Source organism: Mirounga leonina, unplaced genomic scaffold, assembly GCF_011800145.1.
Source record: "Mirounga leonina isolate KUSES-001 unplaced genomic scaffold, KU_Mleo_1.0 Mir_175, whole genome shotgun sequence".
Lineage (NCBI taxonomy): Eukaryota > Metazoa > Chordata > Mammalia > Carnivora > Phocidae > Mirounga > Mirounga leonina.
Genome location: NW_023270453.1, coordinates 5,354,603 through 5,381,920, shown reverse-complemented (window position 1 = coordinate 5,381,920; position 27,318 = coordinate 5,354,603). Strand labels below are relative to the sequence as shown.

General features: G+C 38.3%; 1 protein-coding gene across 1 annotated transcript in view; it reads right to left on the bottom strand.

The window, feature by feature from the left end:
• ST8SIA6 (ST8 alpha-N-acetyl-neuraminide alpha-2,8-sialyltransferase 6) overlaps positions 1 to 27,318 on the bottom strand; it is a 136,297-nt gene that overhangs the window by 49,009 nt on the left and 59,970 nt on the right. Inside the window, exon 3 of the mRNA XM_035021542.1 lies at positions 24,260 to 24,349. Within this exon, the coding sequence (XP_034877433.1) occupies positions 24,260 to 24,349 (90 nt within the window). The remainder of the gene's footprint in view (positions 1 to 24,259; positions 24,350 to 27,318) is intronic.

Here is a 27,318-nt window from a genome sequence, read left to right as displayed (position 1 = left end):
CAGGACATTGCACAATGAACTGAAGCACACCACCCAGTCCTTCTGTGAAGGAGGCCTCTATGCTTGTCCTGGGACTATGGTCTGAGGGGCAGGTTTTGGACTTGGCACACATTTATGGCCTATGGAGATGCTTTCAAAGAATGCAGGCTGTGGACGTCATCTTGGCTTGCTCTCTCTCTGCTTTGATCTAGCTTGCCAGTGTCATCCAGAAAAGAGGTTTACATTCATCTGAGGCTTTGATTTTTGCTACCGCCATCCATGGGTCACCTCCAGATCATCTGATTCTGGTGGCTGGCAGGGATTAGGCTTAAAGTCCCAAGGACCATATATATTGGTATACTTTAAAGAGATGATGCCTGAGGTTCTGGCCTCCAGTGAGAATCTAGGTGTTGAGATCCTCCCCTTTGGGATACTGACAAGTACTGGCACATACTTAACTACTGGAGGTGATGAAAACTAAAATAGTCTGCTTGGACAAGCACAATGGTTTGAGATACAATGAAGAGCTGGGGCAGGGTTGAGTCACAAGGTTCATATCCTACATGAGGCCACTCCTTAAAACTGGGCGAGGTGGTTGTTTCATCTACTTTACAGAAACCAACATGGAGTCAAACAAAACTAAGAAACAGAGGAATGGGTTCCACATGAAAGAACAAAACCTCAGAAAAAAATCTTAATGAAATGGAGCTAAGTAATTTACATGATAAAGAGTTGAAAGTAATGGGTCATAAAGATGCTCAAAGAACTGGGGAGATGAATGGACAGGCATAGCAAGAACTTCAAAAAAGAGAGAAAATATAAGAAAGTACTAAGTGGAAGTCACAGAGCTGTAGAATACAATAACTGGATGAACAATATACTAGATGGGTTCCACAATAGACTAGATGAAGCAGAAGAAAGGATCATTCAACTCAGAGACAGGCAGTGGAACTCACCCAATCAGAGCAGCAAAAAGAATACAGGATAAAAAAAAAGAAAAGTGAACACCAGCTTAAGGGAATGATGCAACAACATCAAATGGACTACCGTTCATATCATTTGGCTCCCAGAAGGAAAAGAGAGAAAGGGTCAGAAAAAAATATTGGCTAAAAACTTATTATTCAAAAAAATAATGACTATAAACTTCCCTAACCCAGGGAACAAAACAAATATACAGATCCAGGATGCCTGTAGACTTCCAATAAAGAGGAACCTAATGAAATCCATATTGAGACATATTATAATTAAAGTGTCAAAAGTTAAAGACAAGGAAAGAATATTAAAAGTAGCAAGAAAGGAACAATTTTTATGTACAAGGGAACCCACGTAAGACTATAAGCAGAATTTTTAGCATAAACTTTGCAGACCAGAAGAAGGTGGCGTGATACCAAGTGCTGAAAGACAAAGAACTTCCAACCAAGAATATGCTACCCAGAAAAGTTATCATTCAAACTTGAAAAAAAAGAGTTTTACAGAAAAGCAAAAGCTAAAGAAGTTCACCACCATTAAATCAGTGTCAAAAGAAATGTTAGAGGGACTAAACATTGAAAAAAGGAGCATGAATTAGTAATAAGAACAAATAATAATAAACCTCACTGGAAAGGTAAATATATAGTAAAGGTAGTAGATTAATCACATATGAAGCTGGTATGAAAGTTAAAAGAGAAAAAAACTATGATTACAATAATTAAAGGATATATAATATAAAAGATAAAAAGACATAAAATGTACATAAGAAACATAAAATATGGATGGGGAGAAAAACAATATTGAGCTTTATAATAGGATAAAACTTAAGTTGTTATCAATTTAAAATAGACTTACAGATATAAGTTTTTATATATAAGCCTCATGGTAACCATAAAGCAAAAATCTACAGTAAATATACAAAAGAGAAAGAACTAAAGCATACCACTAAAGAAAGCCATCAAACCACAAAGGAAGAGAGCAAAAGAAACAGAGAGAAGCTATTAAAAACAACCAGAAAATAATGAACAAAATGGCAATAAGTACATACCTGCAAATAAATACTTTAAATGTAAATGGAATAAATTCTCTATTTAAAAGACATAGAGTGGCTGAATGTTTAAAAAAACAAGAGGTAGCTATATGCTGTCTACAAAAGACTCACTTTAGAGGTAAGGAACCACACAGACTGAAAGTGAAAGGATGGAAAAAGGTATTCCATGCAAATGTAAACCAAAAGAAAGGTGGAATAGCTATGCTTATATCAGACAAAGTGGACTTTAAAACAAAGACTGTAGTAAGAGACAAACAAGAGCACTGAATAACAATAAAGGGGTGAATCCAAAAGAAGATAAAACATTTCTAAATATTTATACATCCAACATAGAAGCACCTAAATATATAAAGCAAATATTAACATACCTAATGGGAGAAATAAACAGCAATACAATAATAGTAGGGGACTTTAATAATGGATAGATCAATGGATAGATCATCCAGATAGAAAATCATTAAGGAAACATAAGCGTTAAATGACACATTAGACCAGATGGTCTTAACAGAAATTTACAGAACATTCCATCCCAAAGCAGCAGATTATACATTCTTCTCAAGTACATTTTGAACATTTTCCAAGATACATAATGTTAGGCTGAAAAACAAGTCTGAATAAATTTGATTTCTTCTTTGACCCATTGGTTGTTCAAGTAGCATACTGATTAATATTCACATATCTGTGAATTTTCCAGGTTTCTTCATGCAATCAATGTCAAGTTTTATACTATCATGGTCAGAAAAGATGCTTAATATGATCAAATTTTTTAAATTGTTAAACCAGTGGTAGCTTGAAATTGGCCAAGGTTGGAGTATTTACACCACAGGCATTGGCAAATGTGACAAATCAGGGCTTCCTCTCCCCTGAGCAAGTTGTTGAAGTTGTATACTTCACCACAATTAGACAACCTATTGGCCTGGCTCAAAACTTTTCACTCCCTCACCACCCCAGTTTGAAGTTTACTGAGGCCTGTCGAGAAGGCCAAATGAGACTGTGCTGCCACACCTGACTCTTTAAGCAAGACTGATCCACAATGGTCCCAAGCTTCAGGGAAATAAAACTATCACATTCGATCAAATAGCAACTGCTTCCTTGGAAATTAAAGTTGATTTTATCCCCACCAAGATTTTGAGCAAATTCTTATGAAAGAAAAAATACATTATACTTTTACTTTGACTTCCTTGAAAAACAGAGTTTGTGTCATTTTGAAATCATTCTTGCCTTTCTATCAAGCTTAAGTTAGAACACTAAAATTACCATCCATTGCCAATTAGGATAAAGGTGCATTATAAAATAGATAGTAGAGTGCCTTTAAAACATTTTTGTTTTAGTGACATACATCCCCCAACAAATTGTAGCTGGCTCCAATTTAACTTAGTATTGAAAGATGTCAATCATAATGTATCTAATTTTACTAGGAAGTTAGCTGCATAGAAAGGCTTCTGACTTTATAGTCATTGATATTTAAAACTAAGTAAACACATTATAGCAGACCTCCTTATTACAAAGGAAATGTTCCTGGCCATTTTATAATCAGAAGACAGTACTCAAGCTATTTACTTCCTGAGGCTGCTGTGTTTAGGGAATCTTTTGCATATTGACTCTAGAAATGAAGCATCATCGTCTAACATTACAAAGGGAAGACTAAAGAATAAGGAATATCAAAAGAAGCATTTTTTTCTACATACTTGCCCTTTCTTACTGAAAAATAAATCACCAACCAGATTTTTTAGAAAATTAAAATTACTATTACAATTTATAAAATGGGAGCCGGGTTGGAGCAGACAACCATCTGAGAAGGTAAATTCACACGTATGCCACAAGTGTGGGCTAATTTATGGGAGAAATGCATCTCTGTAAACCTTGTTAAGTAAAATGCTCTAAATCACATCATACTTTCTGCAAATTTACATTTATACTTGGTTTTCAGTTACAAAGGACAGCCCCCACCCCACAAAGACACCCCACCCTTGAAAGATAGCTGTCCCTATGATATTACTCCATTTTAATGGATGGCACAACTAAAAATTCTGAGAAGATGAACAGCTTGCTCAATATTGTATTATAAGTGGATGAGCTAAGAATTAAACACATGACTTTTGATTCACAGTCTGGCTCTCTTTCCAATGTATCACACTGCATCTCATTTATTTTCATAATGAAGTTGAAATTAATCCCATCAGAAACATTAGCGGGTCCCAGGACATATAATAAATCATACTAAATAATGCAGCAAGTTATTTTCAAAAGAATAAATAATGTCTATTTAAATCATTATCAATAATACTCAAAATAAAATACAAATTATAAATAACATTTGAAATGACACTGAGTAAATATATTAAAATTGAAAATATTCTTCTAGAAACTTCTCTTTGGAGATAAAGACCCACATGCTATGATTAGTTTTATCTCAATTAAGATATAAATAGGGCTGGGGTGCCTGGGTGGCTCAGTCGTTAAGCGTCCGCCTTCGGCTCAGGTCATGATCCCAGGGTCCTGGGATTGAGCCCCACATCGGGCTCCCTGCTCCGCGGGAAGCCTGCTTCTCCCTCTCCCACTCCCCCTGCTTGTGTTCCCTCTCTCGCTGTGTCTCTCTCTGTCGAATAAATAAAATAAAAATCTTTAAAAAAAAAAAGATATAAATAAGGCTTCTTAAAAGCCCTATATAACTTCCAGTTAATTGTAATCATTAAATACTTATTGGGTACTTATTAGACACCTAGAAGTTATCTTGAAGATATTCATCTATTAATCCCATTTAAGCTGCTGAGATACTGATTTAGTTTCCTATAACATCACTTCATTGTGAAAGCCAACCTTTTTGTCTGTGGAAATGCGTGGGGAAACCCCAATAATATTAAGTCAGTAGGTTTCTTTCTTTTTTTTTTTTTTAAGATTTTATTTAGTTATTTTAGAGATAGAGAAAGAGAGTGCACACGCAAGTAGGGATAGGGACAGAGGGAGAGAGAGAATCTCAAGCAGACTCCCCACTGTGCAGGGAGCCCAACGCATGAAACATCCCTGATTTCATGACCCTGAAATCATGACCTGAGTTGAAATCAAGAGTCAGTCACTTAACCAACTGGCCACCCAGGCACCCTTAAGTCAGTAGGTTTCTAAGTGGTGTTCCGTACAGATCAGTTTTTTGTAGCTAGTTTCTACCAAACCCTTGAAGAGCTCAGGTCTACAAGAAACCAAATGCTGCAAATAAGTATAATGCTATAAGATTTTCAGTTAATACAGCTAATCATTTTTACAGGGCAAAGCTTTTTAAAGAAATGGATGATGAATGTATGACAGATAACAAAAAAAAAAGTATACAGAATGTAGACTGAGTTGAGCTATGAGTAATACAGATATATTATAATGACATTTCATCCACTAAAGGTAGAAGAATTCAATTTACATTGTTTTCAACTCTATGTGATAGTAGCTTCAATTTAGAATGCTGTGGCTATTGTCAATTGGCATAGGAGAAAGGGATCTTAAACTTTTATTTTCTACACTCCATACACAGACAAGTTAAATATTCTAAAAAGCCTCCAGAATTAATTCCTAAAAATGCCAATGTTCTTCTTCATGGCCCCAGTGAAATCTCCAAACTGCCATATGTGAAAAAGTCAGATATTAATTTTTTAGAAAAGGATACTTTCTCTGCCCTAGGCAATTAACTTTTGGAGCTTCGATATTAATTACATGTGTAAGACACATGTTAGGAAAGTCTTCAACAGTGACTGACGTTAGACAACCAAGAGGGAATGGGGTGTCTATTTACAAAAGGGTGGGGCGTGGCATAGGAAAAGGGACTCAGATTGGTGAAGCCCACTCTAAGGCCAGCAACAGGGATGGAGTAGGAAAGCTGTCACCACCCAAAGTCTATAGGCTACCCGGAAAGAGCTGTAGCTGGAGGTACAGAAGAGGGCCACTGGACAAGAGTGATGGCCTTTGACAGAGGATGTGTCATCTCTAAACCAAGCCCACAGAGAGCATCTGGGAGAATAAATACTCCAAATTTTCTCTCCTCCCACTTTCCACTCTCCTGCCAGTGATTTGCAGAGACTAACCCTAACCAGAAGCCAAAGGTTATGAGAGTCCAACTAATGCAGCCTGAGGAAGTCAGCCTTGTGGAGCATGCAGCAAGAATAAAAGAGTAGAGAGTAGATCTGGAAGGTTAAAAAGGAATTTTATAGCACAAACGAAAATTCATTCATGATGCTATTTTCAGAATTATTTTGGGGTAAGTGAATTTACTTTGCTGCTCTAGTTTGATATAATGCCCAAATCAAGCAGTACCTCATAGAAAAACAAAAACCATAATTTTCAGTACCTCCTTTATGAACATCAGCAGCATGCAAACACAGCACCAGGACAGAAAGAATGAATAAACAAAGAAGGAAACTGCTCTTTAAGATTTTCCTATTTCCTCTCAAAACAAAATCACAAGACTTTTGAAGATGAAAAAATGATGATCTACTTTCCAAATTCATAGAAAGAAATCTCCAGACACATATGCGAATTGCCAAAGATGAAAATAACAGTTCAGTGATTTTATACTACCAATTTTTAGAACTAGGATTCCATATATTGCAAGGGATCTAAGAGAACCAATAAATTCAGTGTCTCCATCTCATAAGAGTTCCATTCTATAGTTAGAGTGAGTTACAACAGTGAAGGAGCTAACATGGGTAGTATACCTGGTAAGATTTTTAAGCATATGTGAATGACTATTAACATTTTGCCTTTAAATTCTTCCGACTCACATAAGCAACCACCTTGTATCTAGTATATATCTCTACAGCACTTCTTTTATTTTCATATATTTACTCAGTAAATACCTATTGGGAATCTTCTATCCCTGAGGTACTGTTCTGGGGACCAATAATACAATAGTGAACAAAATAAGATAGTTTTTAAAAAAATCTATGTTCTCAGGAAATTTATATTGTAATAGGAGATGACAGACAATAAACCAAATGTATGAGCTGAATTATGTTCCCCATTATCCATATGTTGAAACCCTAACACCCAGTACCTTAGAATTGGATTGTATCTGGAGATAAAGCCTTTACATGGGGGATTAAATTAAAACGAGGCTATTAGGGTGGCTCTAATCCAATCTGACTGGTGTTCTTACCACAAAAGGAAAGTTGTATATACAGAGAGACACCAGGAGTGGGGCATGCATAGCAAAAAGACCACATGAGGACACAGCAAGAAGGTAATTGCCTGCTAGCCAGGGAGAGAGGCCTCAGGAAAAAACCAAACCTGCTGACACCTTGATCTTGGACTTCCAGCCTCCAGAACTGTGCAAAAATTCATTTCTGTTGTAAATTGAAGCCCCAGTCTATGACAACTTGTTATGGCAGCCCTAGCAAACTAACACACCAAATAATATGTAAATTAATAGCATGTCGAAGAACTATGTACTCAGTACCATGAGGAAAAATACTGTAGGAAAGGAGGGAAAGTGTGTGAAACAGGGTTGCAATTTAGGTAGGGTGGTCAGGGAAGACCTCACTAGAAGATAAGAGTTGGGCAAAGACTTCAAGAAGTGATAAGGGAAGCCATGCACATACATGGGTTGGAAATAGGAAGAACATTCTAGGCAAAGGGAACGACAAGTGCAAAGGCCAGAGGAAGAGGCAGGCATGGTATGTTTGAGGAACAAGATGTACAGGGTGGCTGGAAATCATCCATGAGTCATGCAGGAATCCACTCATGGGTGGCAAGAGATGAGGTCAGAAAGGTAACAAGAAATCTGCTCGTAGAGGCCTTACTATTCAAAGTATGGACCTCAGACTAGCAGTACTGGCATTACATGGTTAAGACTGTTAGAAATGTAGAATCTGAGGCCCTATCCCAGACCTACAGAATCAGAATATGTATTAAAATAAAATTCACAAGAGATCTGTAGGCACATTAAAATTTTTAACAGCTTTATGAGGTACACAGTTGACGCCTGAACAACACAGGTTTGAACTGTGCAGATCCACCTATATGTGGACTTTTTTTCAATACAGAACAATACTGTAGGTGTATTTTCTCTTTCTTATGGTTTCTTAACATTTTCTTTTGTCTAGCTTATTGTATTGTAAGAATACAGTATATTATATATATAACATAATATAAGTGTTAACCAATTGTTTATGGTATCAGTAAGGCTTCTGGTCAATGGTAGCCTATTAGTAGCTAAGTTTTTGGGGAATCAAAAGTTATCCATGGATTTTCAACTACACAGGGAGGGGGATCAGTGCTCCTAATCCCATGTTGTTCAAGGGTCAACTGTAATTCATATACCATATAATTCACCCACTTCAAGGGTACAAACCATTGGTTTTTAAAGAGTATTCACAGACACATACAACCATCACTACAGTCAATTTTAGAACATATTATCACCTCAGAATGAAATTTGGTACACTCTGGTTATCACCCCCAGCAACTCATAAATTTTTATTTACTGTGTCTTTATTTTCATTCATCTTGAAATATTTTCTGATTTTGCTTTATATTACCTTGTGGACCCACTGCATAGTTAGGAGAATTATCTAATTACCACATATTTATGAGTTTCTCTCACATTTTTCCTGAATATTGATTTCAAATTTCATTACAATGTAGTCGGAAAACATACTTTGTATTAATTCTACCCTTTTAAATTTATTTGAGGTTTGTTTTATAGCCTACCATATGATTTATCCTGGAGAATATTTTATGTTGAGAAGAATGTACATTCTGTTGTTGTTGGGTGGTGTATTCAACAGAAGTTTGTTAGGTCTCGTTTGGTGTATAGTGTCATTCAAGTCTTCCATTTCCTTGTTGATATTCTGTCTGGTTGTTCTACTGACTATTAGAAATAGGGAAAATAGGGTACTGAAGTCACCAATTATTACTGAATTGTTTATTTCTCCCTTTATTTCTGTCAGTTTTTGCTCTGTGTATTTTGGTGCTCTGTTATTAAGTTTATAATTATTAAATCTTCTTGCTGAATTGCTCTTTTTAGGATTATAGAGTCTTCTTTATTTCTATTAATATTTTTTCTTTTAAAAGTCTATTTTGTCAGTTTAGCCACTCCAGCTTTCTTGTGGCTGCTCTTTGCATGCTATATATTTCTCCAACCTTTTACTTTCAGTCTATTTGTAAATTTGAATCCAACGTGTATCTTCTGTAGATAGTACATGGTTGAATCCTATTTTTTAATCTAGTCTGATAATCTCTGCCTTTTGATTACATGATTTAACCCATTTATACTTAATGTTATTGTTGATATAGTTAGACATACCGCTGTTATTTAACTCTTTGTTTTTATGTTTCATGTATTTTTTGTTCCTCTACTTCTTCTTTATAGCATTCTTCTGCCTTAAGTGAATATTTTATAAAATGTTTTAATAAGTTTTAATTTTATCTTTTAGTGGTTGCTCTAGGGCTTACCATACACATCTTACCTTGTCAGAATCAGCTTCCAATTTATACTTACCTTAACTGAACTGATATATAAAATATCACTTATAGTTTATAGCTCTATTCCCTTTCCCCACCTTTTGTGGAAATTTTGTTATACAATATTACATCTATTCACATTATAAACCCACCTGCACATTGTTATAATTATTACTTTACCATCTGTAATCATTTCCTTGGCCCAATAACAGCTTTGCTCCCCCTGACCTCCTTTGTGCTGTTACTGGCAAATATAATACATGTCTGTGTGAGAAGTGCTTTTAAGGGCCTTGAAGGCTACTGTAATAGTTTTGCCTTTAATTCTGAGTGAAGTGGGAAGACACTGGGATAGAGAAGTGACTTGATTGGACTTATATTTTAAAAAGGTTTCTTCTGTATACTTTGTTGAGAAAAGCCTCTTAGAGAGTGAGCAGGAGACCAATTAAGAGATGCTTGCCACAATCCAGGAGTGGAATAAAGATGGCTTGGACCAGGGTGGAATTGGCAGAATTAGTAAGAAATGATCAGCTTCTACAAATGATTTGAAGGTAGCCAATGATATTTAATGACAGATAATGAGAGGACTCGAGAATAACTCTGAGCATTTAGGTCTGAGCACTGGAAGAATAGACCTGGCATTAACTGAAGTTGAGAAAAGTGCTGGAGTACAAAGTATTTCCCTTTGGGAGAAAGTCCAGGAGATCCTGCAAGATGTCTAAGGTTTGAAATACCTTATAGACATCTCAGGGAAGTGTTGACTGGGCAAAGGAACATTCAAATCTGGGAAGAGGTTCAGACAGGAAATAGAAACTTGCAAATCATCAGTATGTACACGGCATTTAAATCCAAGAGACTAAACATGGTCTTTGAGGATTGAGCATGAAGAGAAATGAGCCTAAGGACTGAGTTCTGGGGCACTCCAGTGTCAAAAGTGAGAGGAGATGAGGAATCTGCAAAGAAGAATGAGAAGCCAGTGTATTCTGACTTTCTTAATATGTCGGACTTTCTTAATATACTGTGAGCTGCTATTATCATCATGTTTCTTGTGCAAGAGTTCTCAACCACACATCCTTTGAAAATGTTCACCTCTAGGTTGAGAAAAACTATCACTGTGCCTGTCCAGTGCTGAGCACAAAGAAGCTGTTGTGTGTGTGTGTGTTTTTTAATTTTTTATTATTATGTTAATCACCATACATTACATCATTAGTTTTTGATGTAGTGTTCCATGATTCATTGTTTGTGCATAACACCCAGTGCTCCATGCAGAGCGTGCCCTCTTTAATACCCATCACCAGGCTAACGCATCCTCCCACCTCCCCTCCCCTCTAGAACCATCAGTTTTTTTTTCAGAGTCCATCGTCTCTCATGGTTCATCTCCCCCACCGATTCCCCCCCTAAAGAAGCTGTCGTGTGTTTCTGAAACTGAAATTTAATATGTGATTAGAACATAGAAACACCCAAAGGTTTCAGATATTCATTCTGAACTATGCCAATAATTAACCATCAGCCATGCTCTCACCAAGAGAAGCCAGACTGATTCCAAACTTGCAATTAGGGTACCTGCTGTGCAAGATAATGCCACATTAACACTATTTACATTTCAGAAGCTTAAGTAAAATAAGTATCAAAAAGTGAAGAAAGTGTATAGTATTTTCGAGATGGATTGCTTTTGAGGAGCTGCTCATTATAAAGTCAAATGTTTTATATTATAAAATCTTATATTTGTGACTGTCAATCCTGCTCTCATTAAGAGTAGTACCATAGAGTACTGAAAACAAAGTAGTCAAAATTTCATCCAAATCCTAGTTCTGCCATTTGTAACTGTCTGATGTGCTGTAAGCCCTTTAAACCCTCTGGGCTCATTTCTTTCACTTGTGTAATTAGAATAATGAAACCTACTCTGAAAAAAATACTGCAAGGACTGTGGATGCATTTAAGTTACCTTGCATATAGAAGGCTCACAAAAGTCGTGGTTGTTAAATTATCACTATTTAATAACTTTGGCAATAACAATAGTCATTATCATAAAATATAATCATGCAAAGGATTACGAATTGAATAGTACATTAGTTATCTGTGGACATATAATAAGTTACTCCTAAACTTACTGACTTAAAAAAATAATCAACATTTATTATTAAACAGTTTCTGAAGGTCAGGAATTCATCAGAAGCTTAGCTGAGTGGTTTTGGCCCAGCAGTCCTCATTAAGCTGCAAAGTCAAGAGGCTGGTCAGGGCTGAAGGATCTACTTCTAAAAAAGCTCACCTCACATGACTGACAAGCTGGGGCTAGCTGTGGGCAGACCTTAGTTCCTTGACACGTGGACTTCTCCATATCCTCATGACACAGTAGCTGGCTTCCCCCAGAGCAAACAATCTTAGATGGTAAGGCAGAACTATCAAAATTTTTTATGACCTGTCCTTGAAAGTCAGACTCTGTTACTTCTGCTGTACTGTTACACTGTTAACTGGTTACACAGGGCAGCCCCCTTCAGTGAGGTAGGGGAAAGTGTGTGCACCGCTGGGTACCATCTTGGGAGTTTGGCTACTGTAAATAGTAAATAAACTATACTTTTAACATTACCTGCTATATTTTTGAAAATGTTGGACAAAAGTAATAGATTTGCTTTCTTTCTCTGACCACTTCTAAAATTAGAAATAATTTCAATTAGTTCTTAATAACCTTAAAAAAGTTTGATTATTTTTATTGTCATTGTCTATTAAAGGTTCCTTTCAAATGACTAGTTATTTGAGCAAGTATAATGAAGCCTTCTGATGTGAATACGTAATCAACATTGTAGCATAACTAGAAAGTCAGCATTTTAATTTCCCTCTGAGGGCAAATTCAGCTTTGTTTCCACTGATAAATACTTACAATAAAACAACACACTATTTCAATCTTCAGCATGGCAAAAAAGATTTACTAAGCAACTCTTACCAAGTATTAATTAAGGAATTCAGATTAGCATTATGCTAATTATTTTCCAGCATCAACACCCCCCACCCCCACACACAATCTTTTATTTTCCCGCCCTTTCATTAACTGGTTGCCTAACATTAAACAAGTCATTGTCCCACTGTTTAATCTTTAAACCGAGACAATAGATTTTGTAGAGAAATAAAAGTCATACATGTTTTTGGTAAGAACAGAAAAAAGTATACGGATTTGAAGAATTTGAGACTATTCCCTCAATTTCTTAAACTGTATGATTGTTACTTCTTACATACTCTCTGAGGTACAGAATGATGGTTAAATCACCTTCTAATAGACCTGGCATAATTGTTTGGCATAAATGTAAAAAAAGTTTCACAGACTTCTTTCAAAGCCTCGATATTAGCTCATCTGCCCCAACTTAAAATCTTATATCAACAAACACAGCACTGCTTTAGTTACCAAGAGAAATTTCCTAAGATATTAAGAATGTACCATGTTGGTACAAATGGCTGTTTTGTGTTAACTTCTTTCTGATCTTCATACCAACGAAAGAAAACAGTGCTAGATTTTGGAGCCCTTAAATCTGATCTAAAAAGGCAAGTTAAAGGGTCAGAGGTGAAAAGACAAAAGTGTGGGTATCATTTTAAGAAGCAATGAAAGCACCACAGATTTAAAGCTGAGTAGAAACCAGTCATACATCATCCCATGCCAAGAAAATCTTGCACATGACCAAAAATAATTTTTCCTGATAGACAACATGAAACTTAGGAATACTTGCTTTGTTAGCAAGCTGTCAGTGATATGCTCACATTCGGGTTTTTTGAAGTTTGATCTACCATAATTTTCACCTCTTCTTTTCAAACTGCAATTCAGGTCATGTTGTACTCTCCAAGGTAATAAATAGTGAAGAACATTCTGGGCCAGTCTTCAACTCACTTTGCCATTCACCCTGCAAAACGGTGCTTTCTAACTAGCATCTTTACAGTGCCCCATTCAGATGATACCTTTCAGAAAACTCTCTTGTCAGTTATTTTAAATGGTACTGCACGATATAGCTCATCAAACATACACACTCACCAAGTAGTGAAGTGTTTAAGCCATGCTTAGCCTATGCAAGTAAGTGTTGTTCCAAATCTTAATTCTGAGAGTTTGAATCTTACCCCCAAAAAAGCTCTGAATGCAAGTGAATATTTCATGCCTATGATGGCACAGGAAGTTGCAAGGCAATGGCTTACCTTCAGTTCCTGAAAAGATCTCTAAATCTCTCCTTTAAACAGAGACCTTATATAAACTACTCAAGTTCAAGAGATATAAGAGACTGCTGTTGTTTTTAAAAAAATGTTTTCTTCCAACTTTAAGAAACACCTTAGAGGCCAAGAGTCAAGAGAATGATGAGAATAATAGAACCATTTAATATATATGTGGCAGAAACATCTGACCGTGGTTGACCACCACGGATTGGTATTTCCCTTCTACAGCATATAATTGGTGCTGCAAGTAGATTCCCAGCCAGGTAGTACAGATCTGATGCCTACCATGTGCCAACACCACTCATGGGTCAAAACTAGTTGCATGACCTCAAACACGGAGGTGGGCCCAGTTCCAGCCGATAAGATGTTACTAGAAGTGACGTCTGTCCCCTCCAAATCATGGGTACTTTCTCCATAGCATCTTCTTCAACAGCAAGCCTGGGATCGTCTATTGAAGATGGCTACATCATAAGATGGAAGGAGCCAGAATCCCTGAGTCAATACTCAAAGGAAAAGTTGCCTGATCAAGAAGGAGTACCTACATTGAACACTGTATAAAAAAGAATAAAATTTTGTGTTACAGTGTTGCGTTTTGGGAGGTTCTGTTAGAACAGTTCATCTACCCTAACTGAAAAACCCAGAGAAATATTCAAGGGAAAAGGATGAGGTAAGGAAAAATGGAGAAACATAGAGATTCAAATTAAGAGAAAGAAAAATAACTATTGGTTTCAAAAGGAGTTGAAGTTATGGATCTATAGCTAATTTTTTCAGAACTAGAAATTAGAGGTGGTAGACAAAATATATTTCTTTGAAGACCTAAGAAATATATTCATTCATTCATTCATTCATTCATTTATTCACCAAATATTCACTGAGCAACTACTATGTGCTGAGGCCTGTGATAGGCACTAGAGACAAAACTGTGAACAAGCTCTCTGGAGCGGTCTTTTTTTAATTGAGGTATAAATTACATTCAATATTATGTCAGTTTCAGGTGTACAACATAGTGATTCAACACTTGGATACGCTGGGAAATGATCACTACAATAAGTCTAGATATCATCTATCACCAAAATTAATATAATATTATTTACTGTATTCCACATACCATACACTATACCCTGTGTCTTATTTATTTTATAACTGAAACTTTGTACTTCTTGACCCCTTCACCCATTTCAACCACTTCCCTAACCCCCCTGCCCTCTGACAACCGCCAATCTGTTCTCTATATCTATGTCTCTGGGTTTTCTTCTGTTTTGCTTTTCATACACAAGTGAAATCATGTGGCATTTGTCTTTTTCTGACTTATTTTAGAGCATAATACCCTCAAGGCCCATCCATGTTGTTGCAAATGGCAATGTTTCATTCCTTTTTACGTCTGTGTAGTATCCAGTGTGAGGGTGTATGTGTGCACACACGTGTGTGTGTGTGTAGCACACTTTATCCATTCACCCACTGATGGACACTTAGGTTGTTTCCATGTCTTGCCTACTAGAAATAATGCTGTGAAGTACATAGGTGTGCATGTATCTTTTAGAATCAGTGTTTTCATTTTCTTCAGATACATACCCAATAGTGTAACTGCTCAATCATATGGTCGTTCTCTTTTTCATTTTTTGAGCAATCTCCATACTGTTTTCCAGAGCTGCTGGATCAATATACGTTCCCACCAATTGTGCACAAGGGTTCCCTTTTCTACATATGTGGCCAATGCTTCTTTCTTGTCTTTTTGATAATAGCCATTCTGACAGGTGTAAGGTAATATCTCACTGTGGCTTTGATTTGCATTTTTCTGATTAGTGATGTTGAGCATCTTTTCCTGTACCTATTAGCCATCCAGATGTCTTTTTTGGAAAAATGTCTATTCAGATCCTGACCATTTTTAAATTGGATTTTCTTTTTGTTATTGAGCAGTATGAGTTCTTTATTTACTTTGGATATTAATCCTTCTTGGATATATGATTTGCAAATATCTTCTCCTGTTCAGTAGGTTACCTTTTTATTTTGATGAGGACTTCCTCTGCTACACAGAAGCTTAATGTAGCCCCATTTGTTCATTGTTGCTTTTGTTTTTGTTGCTTTTATAGAGTCAGATTAAAAAAAACATTGCAAAGACTAATTTCAAAGAGCTTACCGCTTGTTTTCCTGTAGCAGTTTTGTGGTTTCGGGTCTTATATTCAAAACTTCAATCCATTTGAGTTCATTTTTGTGTGTGATGTAACATAGTATCCGGCTTCATTCTTGTATGTAAGCTGTCCAGTTTTCTCAACACCATTTGTTGAAGAGACAGTCCTTTCCCCATTGTATATTCTGGCCTTCTTTGTGGAAATTGATTGACTACATATACACGGATTTATTTCTGGGCTCTCTATTTTATTCCATCGATCTACATGTCTGTTTTTATGCCAAAACCATAATATTTTAATTACTAAAGCTCTGTAGTATAGTTTGAAATCAGGGAGCATGATACCTCTGGCTTTATTCTTTCCCTAGATTGTTTTGGCTATTTGTGGTCTTTTGTACTTCCATAGAAATTCTAGAATTATTTGTTCTAGTTCTGTGAAAAATGCCATTGGAACTTTGATAAAGATTATGATGAATCTATACATTAGTTTGAGTAGTATGGACATTTTAAATATTAACTTCCAATTCAGGGACACAAAATATCTTCCCACTTATTTTTGTCTTCAATTTCTTTCATCAATGTCTTATAGTTTTCAGAATATAGGTCATTCACCTCCGTAGTTAAATTTATTTATATGTATTTCACTCTTTTTGATGCAGTTGTAAATGGGATTGTTTTCTTGGTATCTCTTTCTGATTGTTCATTATTAGTGTATAGAAACACAACAAATTTTTGTGTATTAATCTTGTATCCTGCAACTTTACTGGATTTATTTATTAGTTCTAATAGCTTTTTGGTGAAGTCCTTAGGGTTTTCTACATATAGTATCATGTCATCTGCAAACAGTGACTGTTTTAATTACCTCTTCCTTCCAATTTAGATGTCTTCTATTTCTTTTTCTTGCCTAATTGCTGTGGCTAAAACTCCCAAGACTATGCTGAATAGAAGTGGGGAGAGTGGGCATCCTTGTCTTATTACTGATCTTAGAGGAAAAGCTTTCAGGTTTTCACTCTTGAGTATGATAATAGCTGTGGGCTTGTCATATATGGCCTTGTTATATTGAGGTACATTTTCTCTATATCCTCTCTGAGTTTTTAACATAAATGGATGTTGAATTTTGTTAAAAGCTTTTCTCATATTTATTGAGATATCATGTGATTTTCATTGTTCATTTTGTTAATGTAGTGTATCACATTGGTTGATTTGCAGATATTGAACAATTCTTGCATCCCTGGAATAAATCCCACTTGATCATGGTGTATAATCCTCTTAATGTATTTCTGAATTTGGTTTGCTAACATTTTGTTGAGGATTTTTGCATCCAAGTTCATCAGGAATATTGCCTGTAATTTTCTTTCTTCTGTTTTGGGGTTGTCCTTGCCTGGTCTGGTATTAAGGTCTCAAAAAATGAGTGTGGAAGTGTTCCCTCCTCTTTAATTTTTGGGAAGAATCCAAAAAGAATAGGTATTAAATCTTCTTCAAATGTTTGGTAGAATTCACCCAGTGAAGCTGTCTGGCCCTGGACTTTGCTGCAAGGTTTTTTTTACCAATTCCATCTCCTTACTAGTGATTAGTGTATGCAGATTTTCTATTTTTCTCATGATGCACTCTTGGAAGACTGTAAGCTTCTAGGAATTTAGCCATTTCTTCTAGATTGTCCTGTTTGTTGGCATATAATCTTTCACAGTAGTCTCTTAAAATCCTGTGTATTTCTATGGTATCAGTTGTAACTTCTCTTTAATTTCTGATCTTATTAGAGCCTTCTCTCTTTGTTCTTGATGAGACTAGCTAAAGGCTTGTCTTTTTTTATCTTTTCAAAGAACCAGCTCTTGGTTTCATTGATCTTTTCTGTCTTTTTAGTCTCTATTTCATTTGTTTCCAGTTTGATCTTTAATCATTTCCATCCTTCTATTAAATTTGGGCTTCATTTGTTCTTCTTTTTCTAGCTCCTTTACATGTAAAATTCATTTGAAATTTCTCTTGTTTCTTGAGGTAGGCCTATTTTGCTTATGAACGTCCCTCTTAGAACCACTTTTACTGCATCCCATAGGATTTTGTATGTCATAATTCTGTTTTTATTTGATTCCAGGTATTTTTAAAATCTCTTCTTTGATTTCTTCTATGACCCAACAGTTGTTTAGTAACATGATTATCTCCATGTATTTGTAGTTTTTGCAGTTTTCTTCTTGTTAATTGATTCCTAGTTTCATACCACTGTGGTCAAAAAAGATGCTTGATATTATTTCAGTCTTCTTGAGTTTATTGAGACTTGTCTTGTGTCCTAATATGTAATCCATCCTGAAGAATGTTCCCGGTGCATCTGAGAAGAATGTGTTTATTGCTGGTTTTGGATGGGATGTTCCGTATATATCTATTAAGTTCATTTAGTGTAATGTGTCATTTAAGGCCACTGTTTTCTTATCGATTTTCTGTCTGGATGATCTATCCATTGATGTACATGGGGTGCTAACATCCCATATTATTATTGTATTACTGTCAATTTCTCCATTTAGGTTTGTTAATATTTGCTTTATATATTTTGGTGCTCCTATGTTGGGTGTATATATATATTTATATATGTTATATCTTGCTGGATTGACCCCTTTAGCATTATGTAGTGCCTATGTTTTTTAATACAGCCTTTGTTGTAAAGTCTACTTTGTCTGATATGAATATAGTTATACCAGACTTCTTTTCATTTCTATTTGCATGAAATACCTTTTCCATCCCTTCATTTTAAGTTTATGTGCATCCTTGCTTCTAAAGTGAGTCTCTTGTAGGCACTATATACATGTGTCTTTTTCTTTTTTTATCCCTTCGGCCAGGGGCACCTGGGTGGCTCATTAAGCCTCATTAAGACTCATTAAGTGTCTGCCTTCAGCTCGGGTCATGATCCCAGGGTCCTGGGATCGAGTTCCGCATCAGGCTCCCTGCTCCGTGGGAAGCCTGCTTCTCCCTCCCCCACTCCCCCTGCTTGTGTTCCCTCTCTCGCTGTCTCTCTCTCTGTCAAATAAATAAATAAAATCTTTATCCCTTCGGCCACTCTGTGTCTTTTGATTGGTGATTTTAAACCATTTACATTTAAAGTAAATATTGGTAGGTTGTACTTATTGTCATTTTGTTCATTGTTTTCTGGTTGTTTTTGTGGTTCCTCTCTGTTCCTTTCTCCTTCTCTTTCTCTCTTCCCCTGTGGTTTGATGACTTTCTTTAGTGTTACCTTTAAATTCCTTTCTCATTTTCTTTTATATATTTACTATAATTTTTGCTTTGTGATCACCATTAGGTTCATATATATCTCATATATATCATCTTATGTATATAACATCTTATGTAGGTATCATCTTATGTATTTGTTTTAAAGTTAACAGCAGCTTAAATTTGAACACATTCTAAAACTCGATATATTTACTCCATCACCACCATGTTTTATGTTTTTGATGTCACATTTTACTTTTTTATTTTATGTATCCCTTAACTAATTATTGTAGTTTGAATTTTTACTACGTTTGTCTTTTAACCTTCATAGTGGTTTTTTAAGTGATTAACCCACTACCTTCACTGTATATCTACTTTTTCCAGTGAGATTTTTACTTTCATGTATTCTTGTTATTAATTAGTGCCATTTCTTTTCAGCTTAAAAAAGTCCCTTTAATGGGGAGCCTGGTGGCTCAGTTGGTTAAGTGACTGCCTTCGGCTCAGGTCATGATCCTGGAGTCCCAGGATCAAGTCCCACATTGGGCTCCCTGCTCAGCAGGGAGTCCGCTTCTCCCTCTGACCCTCCCCCTTCTCATGCTCTTTCACTCATTCTCTCTCTCAAATAAATAAATAAAATCTTAAAAAAAAAAAAAGTCCCTTTAACATTTCTTACAAGGCTGCTTTAATAGTAGTAGGCCTTTAGCTTCTGTGTTCTAGAAAACTCTACCTCTCCTTCAATTCTGAATGATAACCTTGTTAGGTAGACTATTCTTGGTTGGAAGATTTTTTTCCTTTCAGCACTTTGAATATGTCCTGCCACTTTCTTCTGGCCCAGCATAATTTCTGCTGAGAAATCTGTTGATAGCCTTATGGGGTTTCCCTTGTATGTAACAATGGGAAATTGCTTTTCTCTTGCTTTCTTTAAGATTTTCTCTTTAACTTTTGACATTTTAATTATAATGTGTCTTGGTGTGGATCTCTTTGGACTCATCTTATTTTGGAATTTCTGGGTTCTTAAACCTGGATGTCTGTTTCCTTCACCAGGTTAGGAAAATTATCGGCCATTATTTCTTCAAATAAGTCTTCTGCCCCTTTCTCTCTCTCTTCTCCTTCTGGTACCCATATAATGTAAATGCTATTCCACTGGATGTTGTCCCATTGGTCTCTTAAGTTTTCTTCATTTCTTTCTGCTGCTCTGTCGGGGTGAACTCCATTGCTGATCCATTCTTCCGCTTCATTCCTCTACTGTTGAACCCCTCTAGTGTATTTTTCAGTTCAGTTATTGTATTTTTCAGCTCCATGACTACTGTTTGGTACTTTCTCATATTTTCAGACTCTTTGTTAGACTTCACACTGTGTTCGTCCCAAGTTCAGTGAGAAAGTTTATGACCATGACTTTGAGTTCTGTACCAGGTAAATTACTTATCTGCATATCACTAAGGCCTTTTCTGAGGTTTTGTCTTGTTCATTCATTAGGAACATACTTCTTTGTTTCCTCAGTTTGTTTGACTGTCTGTGTTTGTTTCTGTGTATTAGGTGAAGCAACTACCTCTCTGTCTTAAGAAGTGGCCTTGTGTAGGTGATGAACATTCTTGTTTGACCTTTTCCTAGCTCTTGATTGTCTCTTGAGCCTTTGTGATTGTCTAACCCACACACTTTATTCTTGATATGTCCCTGTCTTTAAAAGTGTACCAAGAACTGTGAATATTCCAAGGGGAGGAATCTCATTTAGCACTACTTTCAGGCTGATTGAAAAACAGGCCCTCAGGCAGCAGCTTCTAAAGTATGCAAATATATACACCCCTGTGTGGCCACAATCATAATCCCTGCTGGCCTCCAGAACAGGGGCTCCAGAGATGTCCTGTGGACAAGAGTGCAAAAACTGGGGCTCCAGACAAGTATATAACCTCTTCTCTGGGAGGTGTCATCAAGCTGTAGTGAGGTCAGGGTGGTGCTCAAGGATAGTGTCTCCCTGCTTACATTCCCTGGGAGTACCTCCTCAGCCTCCAGAAGTGTGGGAAATCGAAAGCCTGTCCCTCAGGCTGAAGCCCCAGGCTAAGTATATAGGCCTGTTTCAGAGGAAGACAGGTTGTGTTTCAGTCTGCTGTCTGTGAACTGCCCTAGGTGTAGCGGCCTGTCAATAACTGTTCTTTGAACTGTTGCCTTTCCAGGACGTTTAGGAACTCCAGCCCCCATGGCTACCTTGACCAGGCAATTAAAGGGTGTTCCCTATGTGGACTGCACATGCCCACTGGACAGCTAGTGCAGGGGGTGGGCATACTCACTGACTTCAGAAAGGCAGCAGGAGAATGTTTTGACAATGTGTGCCCACAAGTTTCAGAAATAGTGGGACAGTGCCTTGTCTGTGAGTGCATGCTGGCTTTTGGCTGGGTGCAAGAGAATATGGTGACCACTCATGCTCACATGCTCCAGCCAGGGAACAGGAGAGTGCTGCAACCACCCACACTCTCTGGCTTCAGCAAGGCAATGGGATAGGGCCACGTCCATGGAGCTCATAGTCTTAGACAATAAATTGTGATCCCAGAACCCTATCCTGCTGTCCTCCAAATGGCAATGGTTTAATTTTCTTTTATTTAAAAATGTACTAAAGACCAATGGAGAAAAAGAGCAGTTCCCTCCACTATAACTGTGTCTTCCTAGATACTATTTTAGCAAACCGAAAGGGACAAATTGGCTGAAGAAAGAGAAAATTCGAAGTCTTTATCAGACCATGACAAAAACAGAGCTAAATAATTATTTCTAAGAAAATGAAATTACTTTTTATCACCACGTACTGAATGGCTTTCCCGACGGTCCCCTGTAAGTCTATAATAGCACTGAGTCACAGAACACACAACTCCTGACAATAGACTATACAACTGAAAAAATTAATCTCCTGTCAAAATAACACTTTCATAACAATGGACAATTCATGCTTGCTCTCTCCAGACCTTTGCCAAACAGAATACCAGCGCAGGTTAATTATGTGAGCTAGTTGAAAATCGTGTGCATAATGGAAATGCATCCCCCTAAAGAACAGCTAAGAAGAGGTCTCAGCATCAAATCCAAAACAACAGAAAAGAAGTGCGAGAGCAAACATGAGGGCGTAGACACAGACATTCTCATTAGCACATGGCAGCTAACCATTTTTGCTGATGCCTGTAATAAAGTTGTTAAATTCTGTTCTTGGGAAAAAAAAACCAAAAACCACTTTCCACGATTAAAGAATTCTCCCCCATGCTGACTCAAGGGCTTTGCTCCAAAGTATAGCTATGGATCATCCTTACATTGAAGACCTTTGTCACTTCGGGGAGCAAAAATAGTTCATGTCAGGGAGAACGCTGAAGACAACTTTCACGTGCGGAGTCTCACATCAGGCAAGGAGTCCCACCAGCTTGTCACAGGGTATGTGGAAGAAGGATCAATTTTGCCAAGTTTTATTTTTCACAGGTCATTGTGCCATGTCTGATACAGGGAACCTGCAGTAGGTTTGGGATTCGAGATCCCTGGGAAAAGTTTCTGAGAAAGACCCGTAGCCCCCACACCCAACAAACAAAACAACAGCTACCCCATGATCAAAGTAGATGTGTTGCACCATCTGTAACGTGTGAACTACTTTAAGTCCACCCCAAAGTTCAGTGAACTTATCATGCAAGGACAGACGCATTTGCAAGAGTTTCTTCTAGCCAATCTATGGTAAGCGGGGGTCCTGGCAGGAATGATATCTCACTCAATTGTGTCTTTTAAGAAGAGCTTCACAAAGGGACTTTTTCAAAAGGCCTGGGCTGGATGTAGTGGAATCCAAGTTCAAGGTCAGGGGACTGTTAACAGCTTATTCCTGAGCTGAAGGGTCCAAGGAGAGAATGAAGGCAGAGGGAAGGAGAGAAAGAGATGCCGAACAAAAGTCATGACCTTCATTTAAGATGCAGCACTTTCCTTTGGTCAAGGAGGTAGTTAACCTACAGCACCACCACAAAGAAAGATCCTTTGCCTTCCCCCTCTTTCTGTTCTCCTGGTGTTCCCCTCTGGCTCAAATCCAAACAAAACTAGATGACAAAAGAGCAAGGAGGGTACTGATGAAGTCCTCGTGGGTCCACATTCCAGGGCAAGGCAAGGCACAGACTAAACTGTAGTGAAGGGAGAGAAGTAGATCAGGTGTGGCAGACGGAAGGCACACAGCACAGTGGATTTCTCTGAGAAGCATAAGCGTCCTTCATTTGGAATTTAAGGAAAAGAAAACCAAAATTTTATTAGGGCTATCCTTTTGTAATAAACTGGGCTAACATACAGGATTGGATGGTCAAAGCAGATGAACTCAAATCAGAGATCGTATGCAGTATCAGGCTTCCCTAATAATTTCAAGGAGCCAGGCAATCAAGAGGCTCAGACAAAGCAGAGGTGCCCAGGACGTCAGGGGTGGTCACCCTGGTACTGTCTTCCTGCACTGGACATGCTTCTCTGGCCCAGAATAGCAGCTGAGGTCTCCAAGTGAGAGCCGTAGGGCTCCTTACACAGTAGGAACATTTACACTGTAAGACATTTCCCTTTTACGCCCCAAAAGTTGGATAATCTATGTGCTCCTCTCTCGGGAGACCTGCCTCACAGATCCTGGGTTACAGGTCTGAGTAGAATTCATACTAAATGCAACTCAGCTTAGTTCCTTTGAGGAAGATGACAAGTGTAAGCACAGCCCCGCCCCACAGGCACACCCTTCATCCAGCACTGTCAGACTCCGCTCTCCCAGGTAAGTCAAGGCAGTACCACTCCCATCAGACTCTTAGGCCACCAGGGGCTCTTCCATGTGTGAAGCCTGGAGCTTTTAGATCTCCCTTCCTAGTATGAAGAAGATGGTACAGGGATCTCTCTAAAATACAGGATTGGAAGTTGGTGGGGGCGGGGGAGGGGAGTGGAAGGTGAGCCACAGCTAGAACTAGGAGTAAATCTGCTACCCTTCCAGAATTATAAGCAATTCAGTACAAGTGTACATTTTTCTAGGATAGCATCAAGAATGCCTCCAGGCTCCTCAAAAAGACCAAAGGCCTATAAACGTCTAGCCAGTAAAACTACACAGAGTTTTCAGTGAATGGGGATCCGAGGACAGATAAATTGAGTCCCTACTACCAAGGTCTGACCCTGGTCTGCACTGTCCACCCCTCGTCCACCCTCCTCACCAGAGAAAGCTTCTCAGAGCCCAAGGTGAAACCTGAGCATGAACACAGTCTCATTTTCCAAAAGGTTTCAAAGTAAAATATTTCAAATGCAAAACACTTCTTTTAAAAATTAAATTAAATGTAAAAAGTAGCACTTACCTTTTTAGTTTGCTAGATAAAGTCTGAAAGCCGTCTTGCAGTCTTTTGCATGTTTCTGTCAGCTGGAGCGACTTCTCAAACAGATATGTGCTGTTCCATGAAAGAGATTTTTAAAAAGATTGATTTAAAATGAGAGGTATAAGATAACATTAACAACATTCAGATTTAATTGATAAAGCGTGCCCAAATGAAGTCTGATTTTCATTCCATTATTGGATTTCTCCATGGACAAGGAAATTGATATTTTCACCTCTGACAGGTCTAAATTAAAAAAAAAAAAAAGTTTGCACTGTAAAGTCAAACAGGAAAGAACTCTCGAAGGAAGACTTCATATTTTCAGGTTTTCATATTTTGTTAGTATTTACAATGAACACATCACTGAACAGCTGTAATCATTCCATACGTAAGCGCTTCATTTTTAAGAGATGCTGTCTCTGGCAGGAAGCATGCAGACACAAGAGATCAATATGTCTCTCCAAAAAGAAAGCAAGGTAAGTCTGGCCCTTGATTATTATAACAGCTATGATATAAGAGCTTGTTGCTGTTGTTTCATGAACTTGGAAAACTGGAGTTGGAAAGAAACCAAATTAAAAAGCAAGTTAAGGAAATGGATCATGGAGTCGGGCAGCCTCCTAAGCCTCGAAGACACACGTGGGCTTCTTCATCTCACTCCAGACATCAGCTTCCACATCTCCAGTGTGACCTCATACTGTATTGTCGTGATATATACATGATAGAGAAAACAATGTGAAGCACCTGGCCGCTTGGCTGACACCATAAATACTCAAAACAATATCCACTGTCACTTTCCTTAGACTCCAAAAATATGCACATAATCTTGACTTAACGCTAAATGCATTTATTTAATCATCCTGAAGGTATTTGCTGAGAACCTAGTATGGGCTGGGGGTCAGGCCCAGGATGCTTAGGTAGATAAAACAGACATGGGGTCCTTTCCCTGGTGAAGCATGCAGTCTGGTGGGGGAGAAAGCTATTCCTCAAACAAAGAACCACGCAAATGAATACAGAATGATGAACTGTGATTGGGATCATTGAAACAGCAGTGGGCGCCACAGTGGAGTGTGTAACAGGGAGACCTCTGCATCCTGAGGGGGCCTCTGAGCCAGTGCTGAGCAGGTCGGAGACCACAAGGATAATCTGGGGGAGCTAGGTGAACTCTGGGAATTGGGGGAAGGTCCCAGGCAGAGGAAAAAGCAGGTGCAAAGGCCCCAGAAGGGGAGCAGCCCAGAGTGTCTGAGGAACTGAAAGAAGGAGTAGCAAGTAGGGGCCTGAGCACACAGGCCTGCTAAAGCATGTCGAGAATCCATCCTAATAACAAGGGGAAGCAGGAGAGTCATGTGACTTTTATGTACATTTTAAGAGCTTTGCTTTGCTGAGAAATGAAATGAAGGGAGGCAGGGCTGCTGAAAAGGTGGGCCGGTTCGGAGAGAGAGGAAGGCTGTGTGTTTTCCTAGCCAGGTGATAATGGAACATGATGTGACGACACCACCCCGTCGGCAGGTGCTTTACAGAACAGGGTCTGCACCCTCTTCGGGAGACGCCCCCTGCACAGCTGGCTGGCTTTCCTGGGCAGCTGTGCTCCCTGCAATTTAGGGATCCAGACAGCTTCGGTCTCATGGCACCTTCATTCCGACAACCTGCTTCCGTACCTGCCTGGTAGGAGAAGGAAGCGCGGGAAAGCGCGACCCTCTATCTGCATGTGTCAGCCCGGCCAGAACCAGGCACAGGCCCAACCCGATTGCAAAGTGGGAGTCAGAAGCTGACAGACAGTGAGATGTGTTCTGCAGGTAAGACTCACAGGACTTCATAATAAATTGGGTACAGGAAGCGAGGGAGCAAGAGGTGTGAAGGTAAAGATAGACACAAGACAGCTTCGTAATTAGTTCTCCGATATTTCTCAGAAACGCTTTCTGAAAACACTGTCCACGGAGCACCTACAGGCTCACAAAAATCCCTCTTTATCCTGATCGGATTGTTCTCCTCCCTCCCCACCATCTCCTTCCTCCTTCTCCCTCCTCTGCCTTCAGGCCTGACCTTCTGTGTATTCTGAATATATTATTGCACCTTCCAAGGATTTGTTTATTTCTAATTTGCTGTGTATTTTATTCAGGCAGCACCGTTAATAAAGTGAATTACCAAGCCAACGGTGCTTTGAATTATGATGGCTTTGCAATACTGAATTGTGCAACTGGGGCAAGCAGGCACCAATAGGATTTAGTACCCCACAACTTTCCTGAAATTGAAGAGTATCTTTGTTAATAAAAAGTCAGAACCATTTTGCCCAACTGAAATCACAGAAGAGACACAGAAAGCAAACGAGAGTATCTGGTATAAAGTGAAGATGAGAGCCTGAAGTCATGGGGAAAAACAGGGTCTGAGGTTTCAGCAGGGCCAGCCTTTAGAGTTTCCTTTTTAAAAATCTTTACTTGATAAAGTAGTTATAGGGATGCTATAGATTGAATGTTTATGCACCCATAGAAGTCGTATGTTGAAATTCTGACCTCCAAGGTGATGGCATGAGAAGGTGGGATGCTTGGGAGGTAATGAAGACATGACCAGGGGGAGGGGGGGAGGGAGGTTCATGAATGAAATTAGTGCCTTATAAAATCGGCCTGAGAGTCCCCATCCCCTTCTGCTGTGTGAGGTTACAGCAAGAGAGGGCCTTCTCTGAGGAAGTGGGCCCATACCAGATCTGAAGGTACCATGATCTTGGACTCCCAGCCTCCAGAACAGAGAAATGCACTTTTGGTTGTTTATAAACCACTTGATCTATGGTATTCTGTTCCAGCAGGCTGAACGGACTAAGACAAGGGGATACACAGGATGTGTACAAAAACACTTAGCACACAGAAGTCACCAAACCCATGTTAGGTTTTTATTCTCCTGATGCGTCATAGTATTCCTTCCTCAAACCAGTCATGGTCATTAACACAGGGGTCAAAAACTTGTCCCACCCCTAGAAGCTACTTCACCGTGAAAGGGACAGAAAGAGAAGCCCCTTGGCTTCTCTTTGCTTTCTGTTTCTCTCCCGTCTCCTT